This window comes from Corvus kubaryi, unplaced genomic scaffold (genome assembly GCF_017639235.1).
Source record: "Corvus kubaryi isolate FWS band 111438036 unplaced genomic scaffold, C.kubaryi_AGA036_p1.0 138, whole genome shotgun sequence".
In the NCBI taxonomy this organism is placed as follows: Eukaryota; Metazoa; Chordata; class Aves; order Passeriformes; family Corvidae; genus Corvus; species Corvus kubaryi.
In genome coordinates, this window is record NW_024580672.1 from 11,392,317 (window position 1) to 11,403,273 (window position 10,957).

The 10,957-nt window shown below is 58.8% G+C and overlaps 3 protein-coding genes across 7 annotated transcripts in view; all 3 read left to right on the top strand.

Annotated features, from left to right (window-relative positions):
- Positions 1 to 181: 181 nt before the first annotated feature.
- Positions 182 to 3,379, top strand: BORCS7 (BLOC-1 related complex subunit 7). Of its 3 annotated transcripts, none has more exons than XM_042019233.1 (5): positions 185 to 355; positions 751 to 813; positions 1,258 to 1,301; positions 1,690 to 1,710; positions 2,099 to 2,247. In XM_042019233.1, the coding sequence occupies exons 1-5, from the start codon at positions 215 to 217 to the stop codon at positions 2,100 to 2,102; spliced, it is 273 nt and encodes a 90-aa protein (XP_041875167.1). In that variant the 5' UTR covers positions 185 to 214; the 3' UTR covers positions 2,103 to 2,247. The 3 variants fall into 3 exon arrangements, with proteins under 3 accessions (XP_041875166.1, XP_041875167.1, XP_041875165.1); XM_042019231.1 differs by having other exon boundaries at positions 188 to 355; positions 2,159 to 3,379; XM_042019232.1 differs by lacking the exons at positions 1,690 to 1,710; positions 2,099 to 2,247 and adding an exon at positions 1,411 to 1,658 and having other exon boundaries at positions 182 to 355.
- A 314-nt stretch (positions 3,380 to 3,693) lies between these two features.
- Positions 3,694 to 8,002, top strand: AS3MT (arsenite methyltransferase). Of its 3 annotated transcripts, none has more exons than XM_042019230.1 (11): positions 3,694 to 3,952; positions 4,198 to 4,238; positions 4,750 to 4,877; positions 4,984 to 5,134; positions 5,206 to 5,342; positions 5,636 to 5,705; positions 5,919 to 6,000; positions 6,087 to 6,218; positions 6,324 to 6,466; positions 6,828 to 6,962; positions 7,803 to 8,002. In XM_042019230.1, the coding sequence occupies exons 1-11, from the start codon at positions 3,709 to 3,711 to the stop codon at positions 7,899 to 7,901; spliced, it is 1,362 nt and encodes a 453-aa protein (XP_041875164.1). In that variant the 5' UTR covers positions 3,694 to 3,708; the 3' UTR covers positions 7,902 to 8,002. The 3 variants fall into 3 exon arrangements, with proteins under 3 accessions (XP_041875164.1, XP_041875160.1, XP_041875163.1); XM_042019229.1 differs by having other exon boundaries at positions 3,870 to 3,924; XM_042019226.1 differs by lacking the exon at positions 4,198 to 4,238 and having other exon boundaries at positions 3,694 to 3,924.
- Positions 8,003 to 9,851: 1,849 nt separating this feature from the next.
- The window catches only part of CNNM2 (cyclin and CBS domain divalent metal cation transport mediator 2), a 117,489-nt gene continuing 116,383 nt past the window's right edge, over positions 9,852 to 10,957 (top strand). Inside the window, exons 1-2 of the mRNA XM_042018506.1 lie at positions 9,852 to 9,859; positions 10,165 to 10,348. Of these exons, the coding sequence (XP_041874440.1) occupies positions 9,852 to 9,859; positions 10,165 to 10,348 (192 nt within the window). The remainder of the gene's footprint in view (positions 9,860 to 10,164; positions 10,349 to 10,957) is intronic.

Consider the following 10,957-nt stretch of genomic DNA (forward strand, 5'->3'; position numbering starts at 1 on the left):
GGTCTGTGCTTGTCAGCCCTGGTCAGTGCTGGGCAGCCTGTGGGTGTCTGTGCCTGAGGTGATGAGGTGTCCTGGGGGAGTCCTTTGGGAACAGAAGCCACTCCCGGCAGGGTTCCCGACCACCGCGAGCTCTGTGCCTTCACGACCCTTCAGGCCCCCGGCGCTCGCCGTAGCGGTTCCCGGGGTAGGCGGGGCGGGGGCCGGGCGGGGTAAGATGGCGGCAGGGGGCGCGGCGGACGCCCAGGCACGCTTTGGGCACTCGGTGAAGGGGCTTTTGACCGAGAAGGTGACGAGCTGCGGCACCGATGTGATCGCTCTCACTAAGCAGGTGCTGAAGGGCTCCCGCAGCGCCGAGGTGAGCGGCGGGTGCCGGCGGGCGGCCGGTTACAGGGCCGGAGCGGAGCGGGGTGCTGGGAGCGGGGCGGGCGGCGCAATGCGCGCTGGGAGCTGTAGTCCGCGGAGGGAACACATTCTCGTGTCTGGGCAGGGACGGGGACAGCGGGACCGGGATGCGGGCACGGCTGGGCAGCGCCTCGGGACTCCGGCGGTGGCAGGCGGGAGGGTGACTGCCAGCTCTCCAGGGTGACAGGTGGGAGCGGTGCCTCAGGCGCTCCCGATGGAGGTGCTCTCACGGCACCGCGGTGATCCCCGCACGGTGTCACCCCGAGTATCACCCTGCCAGCCGTCACGGGGGCCTCGGGAAACGCAAAGCTGCAGCGTCTCAGCCTGGTCTGTGCGTTTGTCTTCTAGCTCCTGGGTCAAGCTGCGAGAAACATGGTGATGCAAGAAGATGCCATATTGCACTCGGAAGATGTAAGCTGTGTTCTTCTGCTCTAGCAGCAGTGTTTCTAGGGACAGGAGGAGAGGAGGGTGGTAAGAACAGTTTGCAGCCGTGCTACTGGAGCCCTGGAGTGAAATACATGACTTCAGGCAGCAAGGCTGGTGGCCAGAATAATTTAGTGCTTCCTCAAACCCAGTGCTGCTGGACTCCGAGTGTCCTGCAGCCTGGCCAGCCCTCAAGCTATGCCCTCTCTGACAGAAAGCTCGAGGGACTGTGGGCTGAAACAGAACACTTGTGTCTCTGCCTATCACTGAAAAGGAGACGGAAGTGTGTCACTGCTGACAGACACTGACGGGGGTGTTTTGGAGGCAATGCAGCAATACAGTGGTGGCTGTGCTGGAGGAACTCCCCGGGCCATTAGGACAGCTTGCACTGAGATTTCTGTAGACATTAATTCTTTGTTTTATTCTCCACAGAGTTTAAGAAAAATGGCCATAATAACTACTCATCTACAGTACCAGTAAGTAGGGGACACCAGTAAGTAGGCATTCGCTCTTGGGGGCTGAGTGGATCCCTCAGTCCTTCTCTGTTCTCCTTAAAGACTTTGCATGGAGCTGGCTCAGACTCAGTTCTTCAAAGCTGAGCAGGCCCTGGAGGTGGAGTTTTCCAGCCCTCCTCAGGCTGTTTCGGGGTGGGAGCTGAGTGTTTGCCATGCACTGTGTCTCCCATGAGTGTGTATGATGCACCTGGGACCAAGAAGGAGAAGCCAGTGCTGCTTCTGAACCCCAGGACTTAATCCAGAAACACCCTGGAGTTTTGGCCTCTTGAGCCCTTGTTCAACATAACATAAACCGTGACTGAGATTTTGTTTTTCTAATGCTCTTTTTGTCTCTCCTTTTCTTACCTAGGCAAGAAGCAATTCAAAAGAAGTGAGTTCTAGGAGGACCTGGGGAACATGCGTGGGGGTGCAAAGGGGAAGGTGATGGAGTTGGATGGGGGAAAGCAGAGTGGGAAGGTTTTTGCAGCTGCCTTTGAGGCAGATGCTGGCCCAGCAGGATAATGCTTCAGTAGTGTGAAGAGATGGGAATTTGAGCAAAGAGATGGGATTCATACCGAAGCTTCCTTCTGTTTCACTGATGTGATAGCACCTGTGAGGCTGCTTGTGGTCGAGATGAGGGTGGTGGGAGCAGAGCTGTGTACAGTAGGGTGTGCAAAGTGAGGTTTGCCTTGTGGGGACACAGAGGGGGTAGAGGGTACTCCAGGGTTTCTCTTTGCTGTAGTGCCAGTACTAGAGCTGCTCTGGTCCCTCGGGCACAGGTAGCACAGCACAGTCTGGGAGCAGATCTCACTGTGAATCTCCTCTTGCTTGGTGCCCAGCGTGGAGCGCTCGTCAAACCTGCAGGACCAGCTGAGTCACTTGCTGAAATGAAGGGGAGCTGAAGGCAGGACATCCTGACTGGCGCTGAGGGAGTGAAGTGTCCTCTCCCCTCCGGGGCTCAGAACTATGTCTGGATGATGCTGGATGTCAGCTGGGATATGTGCAGAGTCTGTGTTTGTGGGCACATGGCCCCCTCTCATGAGCCTGCATCCACACCTCTGCTCTGGAATGCTCACCTGTGCACCCAGACCTGGCTGAAACAAACTTCCTGAAGCTTTGCTCCTCCCAACAATTCCTCTGTCTGCTTACTTCCCGTGTAGCATGAGGTGCTCAGCCCACACCAGCACCCCTGGCAAGAAAAGCAGAGTTGAGGCATGGCATTTAAATGCAGGTGCCTGCAGTTTGCCACTGGTCTGTATTTAGCCACAGAGGTGGCACAGAGTGCAGTTTATTTAGGGCATTTTAATCAGTATGGGCTGCAAGTGCCTGGGTGGATGAGAGGTGCTTCAGTGTAGGCTGAAGTGCCGGTCCCAGCACAGAATTTCTGAAACCAGGAATCTGGGCACACGTATCTGCCAGTGGCCTAGCTGGATGTAGTTTGGCCATCATCCTCCTAAGTGGTTATCTTATTTTCCACTCTGCCAGAGTTTGGAACATCATCCCTTTGCCAGTCCATGTGTGCTGCATTCGGCCTTCAACTGCATTCCTTTTCCTGGGCTGCTGCTCCAGCTCTTGATGGAGCAGCCTTGGCTGTGGTGTGTGTTCGTATCTGGTTGGGAATGTATCCAAAGGCCCATCCAGGAATCAGGCAGGAGAGCATCACGAGCTGGTGTGCTCAGTTCTACACTGCTCTGTTGAAGACCAGTGACCTGTTCACATCCAGGCCCAACTATAAATACTGTGTCTTGTTTTTGGTAAGTCACTTATCTGGAGCACTTGGAGTGCACGGGAAGCACTTGTTTCCCTGAGTGTGCTTTTCAGCAGCTGATAGGAGCAGGCAGGCTGAGAGCTGACATTGGCCTGCCGCATTCCGGTTGGAATACTGCTGGAGTCTGGCTCCTGTGCTGCAGAGCCTCCTCCTGGGCTAGATTTCACCATCCCTGTCAGTATTTTTGCCTTGGTTGACATTCTGACCCCAGCTTTGCAGGTGCACTTTGGGAATGAGAGTTTTCCCTGCGACTTTCTTGCTGGGAATAAAAGCTGTCCTGAACACCACCAAACTGCAGCAGTCTGTCCTGGATTCCGTTGCTGGCGGTCCCTGTGCATCGAGAGACTGTTTGGGATGGTGGGTCTCTGCCCCCCAGGGTCCCCCATTCTGCTTCAGCTCCGAGGGCTTTGCAGAGGCAGTGTGACCTTGTCGCAGGTGGGTTGTCCCTTCCAAGGTCCTGTCCTCTGCAGAGGCTACAGCAGTCCTGTGGCATTAAACCTGTGGCATTAAACCTGCCCCTTTGGGGCAAGCAGGGACAGGGCTGCACCGTGGAGGTGCAGAGTTGTTGGGGAACAGGCAGCAGGGTGGGTTTTGGGGGTGTGGGTGCATCAAGAACCATGAATGACGGCAGCGTGCCCACCACGGGAGCAGGGCCAGCAGCCCTCGCTGTGCCTGTGCGCCTGCGGGGCTGGGTGCCAGGGGCCTGGGCAGGCGGGAGCCGGTGTCAGGGCAGAATCCAGGCCCGGGCAGCACAGGATGCCGGGACAGCACAGGGTATCGGGGAGGAGCGAGGCCCAGGCTGGGCAGAGTCCACCTGAGGCGCTGCAGCTGGAGGCAGTAAGGCAGCCCAGGGCTTCTGTGGGGAGTGCTGGGGCTGCCCTCGGGTCCAAGGGCTCTCTGCAAAGCAGGGGAGGGGGGATTTACCCTACAGGGATGTTTTGGGGGCTCATCTCTCAAGGGCAGCTGGGACTGGGTTTTTTTTGGGGTGGGGGGGTGGTCTCTGTTCTGCTGGGGGAGAGCAAAAAGTGGGGAAGAGGGGGATTCAGAGCTCTTCGGAGGACCTGGTGTGGTGCCCACCTCTGTGGTGTCAGCCCCACATTCTCTTTGTAGTGGCAACTCCCTGCGGAGAGCAGATCCACCAGGATGTGCAGGTGAGGGGCACAGATGGGGACTGGCAGAGGGATGGGGCAGTTGGGCAGCGTGTGTGTGCCTGGGCTGTGCCAGGGTTCCTGATGCTGCCAGAGGATAATGCTTGTTTCGGGGCCCAGACAAAAATGTCAGGTGCAGTTGGCAGCTCTGCTCCTGTTGCGCACAGGGATGGGGGGGCTGAGCAACCCGGCATCTCCCTGCCCTTGTTCCCTGCACCCTTCTCGGCCAGAAAAATGGTGGCTGCAGCATGCAAAGTTACTGCAAATGGGAATTAAATTCCCTCCTGCACAAACACATCTGTGCATGTGAGCAAAGGGAGCTGGGGAGGATGGGGACAACGGGATGCCTGATCTTGGCATAGTTTTTGGCTGAGTGGAAATGAGAGTGCCAGTGCCAGAGGACATGCGGGCATGTGCAGGCTGAGTGCAGGCATGGGCCCCATGTTTTGGAGCACGGGGAGCTTGCAGGGCATGGCTTGCCACAGTTTAGTGGCCTCTGTCCTTCCCATCTCAGGATTACTATGGCAAAGAGCTGCAGAAGTCAGAGGACCTCAAAACCAATGCGTGCACCACCTCAGCCAGGCCCCTTCCCAAGGCAGTGAGAGATGCTCTGGAGCGTGTCCATGAGGAGGTGGTGGCCAGGTAAACCCCAGGGTCTCTCCTCCATTGCCACATCCCCATGGGCTGCAGCCCCTTCTCGGCTGTGCCATGGGCCACCTCCACCCTGCTCAGCTCTGCATCCACCCAGGTACTACGGCTGTGGTCTGGTGATCCCTGAGTGCCTGTCGTCGTGCTGGATCCTGGACCTGGGCAGCGGCAGCGGCAGGGACTGCTACCTGCTGAGCCAGCTGGTTGGGGAGCAGGGCCATGTCACCGGGATAGATATGACCGAGGGCCAAGTACGGCACAGATCTGGGGCTCCCCCTCATCCTCCCAGCAACCCCCCACACTGTTCCCTTCCTCCTGCCAGGTTGAGGTGGCAAAGAAGCACATCGCCTACCACATGGATAAGTTTGGCTACCGGAAGCCAAACGTGGAGTTTGTCCATGGTTACATGGAGAAGCTGGGTGATGCCGGGCTGGCTGATGAGAGCTACGATATTGTCATGTAGGTGCCGTGCAGGGCACAGTCACCCCCAGTCCTGCTGCTTCCTGGGGCTGTGGGCTGGGTCTGCATCCCAATGTGTCACCTGCTTCAGAAGCACGTGTTAGGAAAAGGGAAATCCCACGCCAGAGTCTGGGCTAGAGTCTGGGAGTATAAACTGCGCTTTTCATGGTCAAATTGGTGTTTCCAAGTCCTGTGTGAAGTGATGGGACACACAGCAGCTGGTGGATGTGCAGCAGCTGGTGGTGTTAAGTGTGCAAGAGGCTGCAAATAAGCCTTGGTCTCCTCCTCCACAGTTCCAACTGCGTGATCAACCTTGCCCCTGACAAGAGTGCTGTGCTGCGGGAGGCCTTCCGTGTGTTGAAGGTGATGGTGGGAAGCTTGGGGTGGCCCTGTTGTTGGGGTGCCACTGAGAAGCAGCAAATGGGATCCAGCAAGGCAGGGGTGCAGGATGGGGTCAGAGGAGGGCGTCTCGGCAGAGGGTCCCAAGCAGGGTAGGATATGGGGATTCCCAATTCTCCCTGCCCCTTTTGTCCCTTTGCTTCTTGAGGTCTCCCTTCACTCCTTGCTGCCTTCCAGCCTGGTGGAGAGATGTACTTCAGTGACATTTACGCCAGCCAGCGCCTGAGCGAGACCGTCCGGAGGCACCGGGTGCTGTGGGGTGCGTAGGGCTGTGGGATGGGGGTGACATGGCATGGGGGGACTGGACCTTTGCCTCTATCCCCCATGTCTGTGGTCTCATGCCAGGAGAATGCCTGGCAGGAGCCCTGTACTGGAGAGACCTGTACAGCATTGCTGAGGAGGTGGGGTTCAGCCCCCCATGCCTGGTCACCGCCAGCCCCATCACCATTGGCAACAAGGAGCTGGAGGGCATTGTCGGTGAGGATCCAGCCAGGCAGGGTCAGCTCTGGGCAGCTGTGGGGAGCTCTGCTGGGATCCCAACCCAGGTGTTCAGTGCCCAACCCACCACCCTCTCCCTTGTAGGTGACTGCCGCTTTGTTTCTGCAACTTTCCGCCTGTTCAAGGTGCCGGGTGGCACCCAGGCTGGGCCAGGACAGGTCATCTACAAAGGCAGGATCATGGGGCACGAGCGAGAGCTGGTGTTTGATGCCAACTTCACCTTCAAGGTGAGGGGAGACGTGCAGGGAAGGGTTAAAGCCAATGAAGCTGCTACTCAGCAGCATCCTCTGTGATCTGGGGGGCAAGCTTTGGTGGAGGGGGTGGTGGGTGGGAGCAGAGGGGCTGTGTAAACCCAGGGGAGTGCAAATGGGTGGGAAAGGGAGACAGATACATGCGCTGCATTGTGGTAAAGGTAGAAGCAGGACATCCATGGTGGCTTCCCAGAAGCTTGGGTTTTGCGGGTGTTTCTTCAGGTTTTGGGCCAAGATGTGCCCCTGCTTTCACTCTCCCTATCATCTGGCTGGGTGGCTGGAGCCCCTGGGACATATATCCAGGACCCCAGGCCTGTGACCATTCCTCTGCCCCCAGGAAGGAGAGGTGGTGGACGTGGATGCTGAGATGGCTGCAATCTTGCAGAGCTCCAGGTTTGCAGAGGAGTTCCTGATCCGAGCTGGCGGGGCCAATGCCGCAGCACTGCAGGGCTGCTGTCGCAAGGGAGTGAAGGTTGGCAGAAGGCAGCTCTGTGGCTGGGCTAAGGAATTGGGACATGGGTGTCCCATGCCATCAGAGTTGCTCTGGGGTATCAGAGGGGCTGTGGCATGATACCATGACACCTGAGTCCTTCTGAGCTGGGCAGGAGCTCATGGGACACCAAGAATGGTGCCTGGTGCCTGAGTTGGGACAAAGTGTACCCCTACCCAAGCTGGAGTTCTCCAAAGGGGGGTCTTCTCTAACCACTGCAACAAATCCATGGAGACTGGTGAGGCTGACAGCTGGACTTCCCTGAGGTTTCCCAAGGGGAGTCATCCTTCTCCTGAGGGCATGGCTGTGCACAGCCTGCCCCAGGGAGCTGATGGCCCATCCTCACAGTTCTTTCCTGCCCATTGCTCTCGCGGCTGCTGATGGAAGAGCAGGCTGGCCCTGGCTGCCAACCCTGACCCTGCAGCACAAAGCATTCTATCTGCTGGAAGCCTCTCCCTTCTCCTTGGTGGTCCCTCCGGCCTGTAGATGGGCCAGGAGAGACAAGGGAGATAACACCCTGCAGCTGCATATCCCTGAAATACAGCCTTGTACTTAGGAAGGGGAGATTTTCTCAGATCTCTGTCCAAGGAGGCATTTCTCAGATAAAAGAAGAGCCAAAGTCCCAGACAAGCTCTTGGCTTATTCCTCGCCGCAGGGAAAAGCAGCTGGGGTGACTCAGGAGCTGCCCCCCATGATAGCTAAGGAGGGTCTGCTTGGGTTGCTCTGCTGGCAGGGATTGAACCAGGGGCAAATGCCACTTTCTCAGGTGCCTCTTGCTTCCCACTGGCCTGATCCTGCCCTCGGTTTTTCCCTGCCCTCCAGGAGAAGATCCGTGATCCCTTCCAGCTGCTGGAGCGGCTGACAGCCCCAGGTCCTGCCTGCTGTCCTGGTGGCACCTGTGGTCCCCCAGGGTGCTGCTGAGTGGCGAGTGGTGCCCCCACACCGTTGGAAGCCGGTGGGGTGAGAGGACTTGGCCCCAGTGACGTCTTCTACCTGAGAGCAAATAAATGTCTGAGCTCAAAGGCTGTGTGCTTGTGGCTGCCTCAGGGCTGGGGGGTGCTGTGCTTCCCTGGCAGGACTGGTGGGGCAGGTTGTGCCTGGTTGCAGTGAGGACCCATCCTGTGGGTCCCCTCAGTGTGGGGCTGGCAGTGGCTCTGTGGCTTGGGCACACAGGCAGGGACAGTCTGTCTCACTAGCAGCCCTGCAGCCCATTCCATGGGGGATTGCTCTCTCCTTCCCTGTGCAGTGCCACTGAGGTTTCTGTTTTCCCCCGGATTCCCATCTAGTTTGAAAGCCTTGAGTCCCCTGCAGGCATCGCACCTGCGGAGTTCTGCAGGGAAATACAGCAATTCTGGAAAAGCAGAAACGCGTCCAGCTGCATCCCACATCAGGCAAAGAGCAAGGTGCAGGGGCTTTGAGGCTGTGATGGGACGTGATGGGCTGCATTCCTGCTGCCCAGCATGAATCCCACAGGACCTGGCCCACAGAAGGTGTTTGGGAAAAGCTGGGGACTGCTGAACAGCTAAACTTAGAAATGAGGGACCATTTCCACCCCTCCTCACAGTGATTTTCCAGGGGGGACCAAATTTCCCATCTCTGCCACTTAAACATCATCTTGCTGTGGCATGAGGGAAGTTAAGAAGCAAAACCCAGTAAAATTTGGGTTCAAAAACAAACATGGGCCGTTGCCAAGGATGTTCTGCAGTAACAGTAGCAGCAGCTGAGGAGGGTCCAGGTGTTCAGGACCCCTGAAATTGTTGTGAAATTTTGTGGAATGACCTCACTGATGGGACCTTGGGAGGAAGAAGCTGTTTAATACACACACCCCACCCCCAGCCCTCTTCCTAGATTACTTACAAAGACTTCATCCAAGTCCCCAGTAGCTCATCCTGGGAGGTTTGCAGCAATTAGCTCCTGCTATCAAAGACAGTCTTCCCAGTGGGAACGGTAGAGCAGGTGGGGCAGAGGGGTCCTAGCTGCAAATCCCTTCATTAAAAAGACATGATTCCCTGGCTTGGCCTTTCAACTTGCCTGGGAAGAGCTGCACCCACAGTGAGATCCCCTCTCTGTGCATACAGAAAAAGGCCGCAGCTTAAATGCCACTGCATTTGCATAGCACTGTGTTTTTCCCAAGTTCTCAGCATGTCAGGGAGGAAGCAGCTAAGAGAACTTGACTTTGATGTGGAGCATTAGAGGTCTTCACCAGGTTGTTGATGCAGTGGTGTCCTCTCTGCCTGGCTTTGCTTGTGCACGCCCAGTCTTGGGGTTTTCAGCCACCAATGTATGAAAAGAGGAGTCCTGCAGCCCCATCCCATGTGAGGAACTTCAACATAATTTGTCCAACACCCCAGTCTGTGTATTTTGGTGATTGTAGAGATGGCCCAAATCCTGTCCTCCTAGTGTGAAGCTCTGCAGCATTGGTGTCCTCCCTCAGCAGGCAGACAGGGTGTTGTGATGGCAGCAGCCAGAAGTTGTGATGGTCTGATTCACTCCGAGGGGAAAGAGAAGGGATTCCTGAGTCCCTGTTCAGTGTGGTTAGCAGGGTGCCGCTGTGGCTCAGGGATACCTGTCACCTCCCTGGGGAACCAGGCCTGCGGAACTCCCTCAGGATGAGCTGAATGAGATTTGGAGATTTGGCTGTGACTACAGCCCCAGAGCACTGTGCTCTGCTCCACACTGTATTGGGTTGCCCTGCACAACTTATTCTTCCATTTTCCAAGCACTTAAACAGAAGGGAGGTTGTTTTACCTCCTCTAAAGGGTGTCAGCCACTACAAGACACGCTGGCTGCTCCCATGGCTGTTCGTCTCTGTCTGTCCAGGATGCTGAACTGTTTCCTGGCTCCTTCATGACCGATGGACATGGAGCGATGATGACCGGGTGTGGGGTGTGTGTTGGGACAGCAGCCGCGGCCTTGGGAACAGCCGGGCTCTCGGGGCGGTGGGACATGGCACACGGTAGTTTACAGGTGCTTTCCTGAATCGGGGCTGTCGGCCCTCCGTGCATCCATGCACTGAGGATGAGCGGAGCGGGACAACCGGGGCGGCTTCGGACGTTCTCCATGGGAGCTCCAAACCCCGGACCCGCTCGCCCCACTCCCCACAGGGCGGCGGAGCAGAGCAGAGGTGAGGGAGCAGCGTATTTAATGGTTAAAACCAGTATTTAATGGTTAATTCCGCTCTCAGGCGCGACGCAACTGAGGAGGTGTCGGGGTGGACGGTGCCCGGGGGCCGCAGTGTGACGGCTCGATTTCTGAACGTCGCACGGTACTACAGCGGCGGCGGCTCGGGGCCGACCAGGGAACGGGCACGGCTGAAAGAGCCGCCCCCACCGCAGCGGATCGCGGCGGGACGCACCGGGATGCGCCCCGTTAGGCCGGGCCTGCGAGGCGCAGCGGGGCCGCCAGGGGGCGCTGCGCGACCGCCGACCGGTGCGGCGCGGGGACGCGGGGCGGCGCTCCCGGGCCGCTGAAGGGGGCGAGCGGCGCGGCGGGTCCGAGGGGAGCGGAGGCCGCCGTGGGCCGGGCGGGAGCGACGGGGGGAGTGGGGAGAGCGGGATCGCCCGGCCCGTTCGGGCGCCCCGTGCCCCGGCGCGGGCGCTCCCGGGGTGGCTCCCGCCGAGCGCCGGGCGCTCCGGCCGCACCGCACCCCCATTGGTCGCGCCCCTCCTAAGGCTCCGCCCCCTCCTGCCCCGAGCGCCGTCGCCATTGGCCGCGGCCTGGCGGCCGGCCCCGCCCCCGCGCGCCCGGCGTACACACCGGAGTCACGCGCCCCCGGGGCTGGGGAGGGGGCGGGGCGCGTCGGGGGCGTGGCCTGGCGCTGATTGGCGAGAAGGCGGGCGCTGATTGGCTGCTCCCAGTCTGGGCCCCTCCCCCGCGCGGCGGGCGGGGCGGGGCGGGGCGGGCGCGGGTAGAGGCGGCGCTGGTCGGCACGGCCCGGCAGTCGCCGCCCGTCGGGTCCCGCGGGCAGCCGAGCCTGC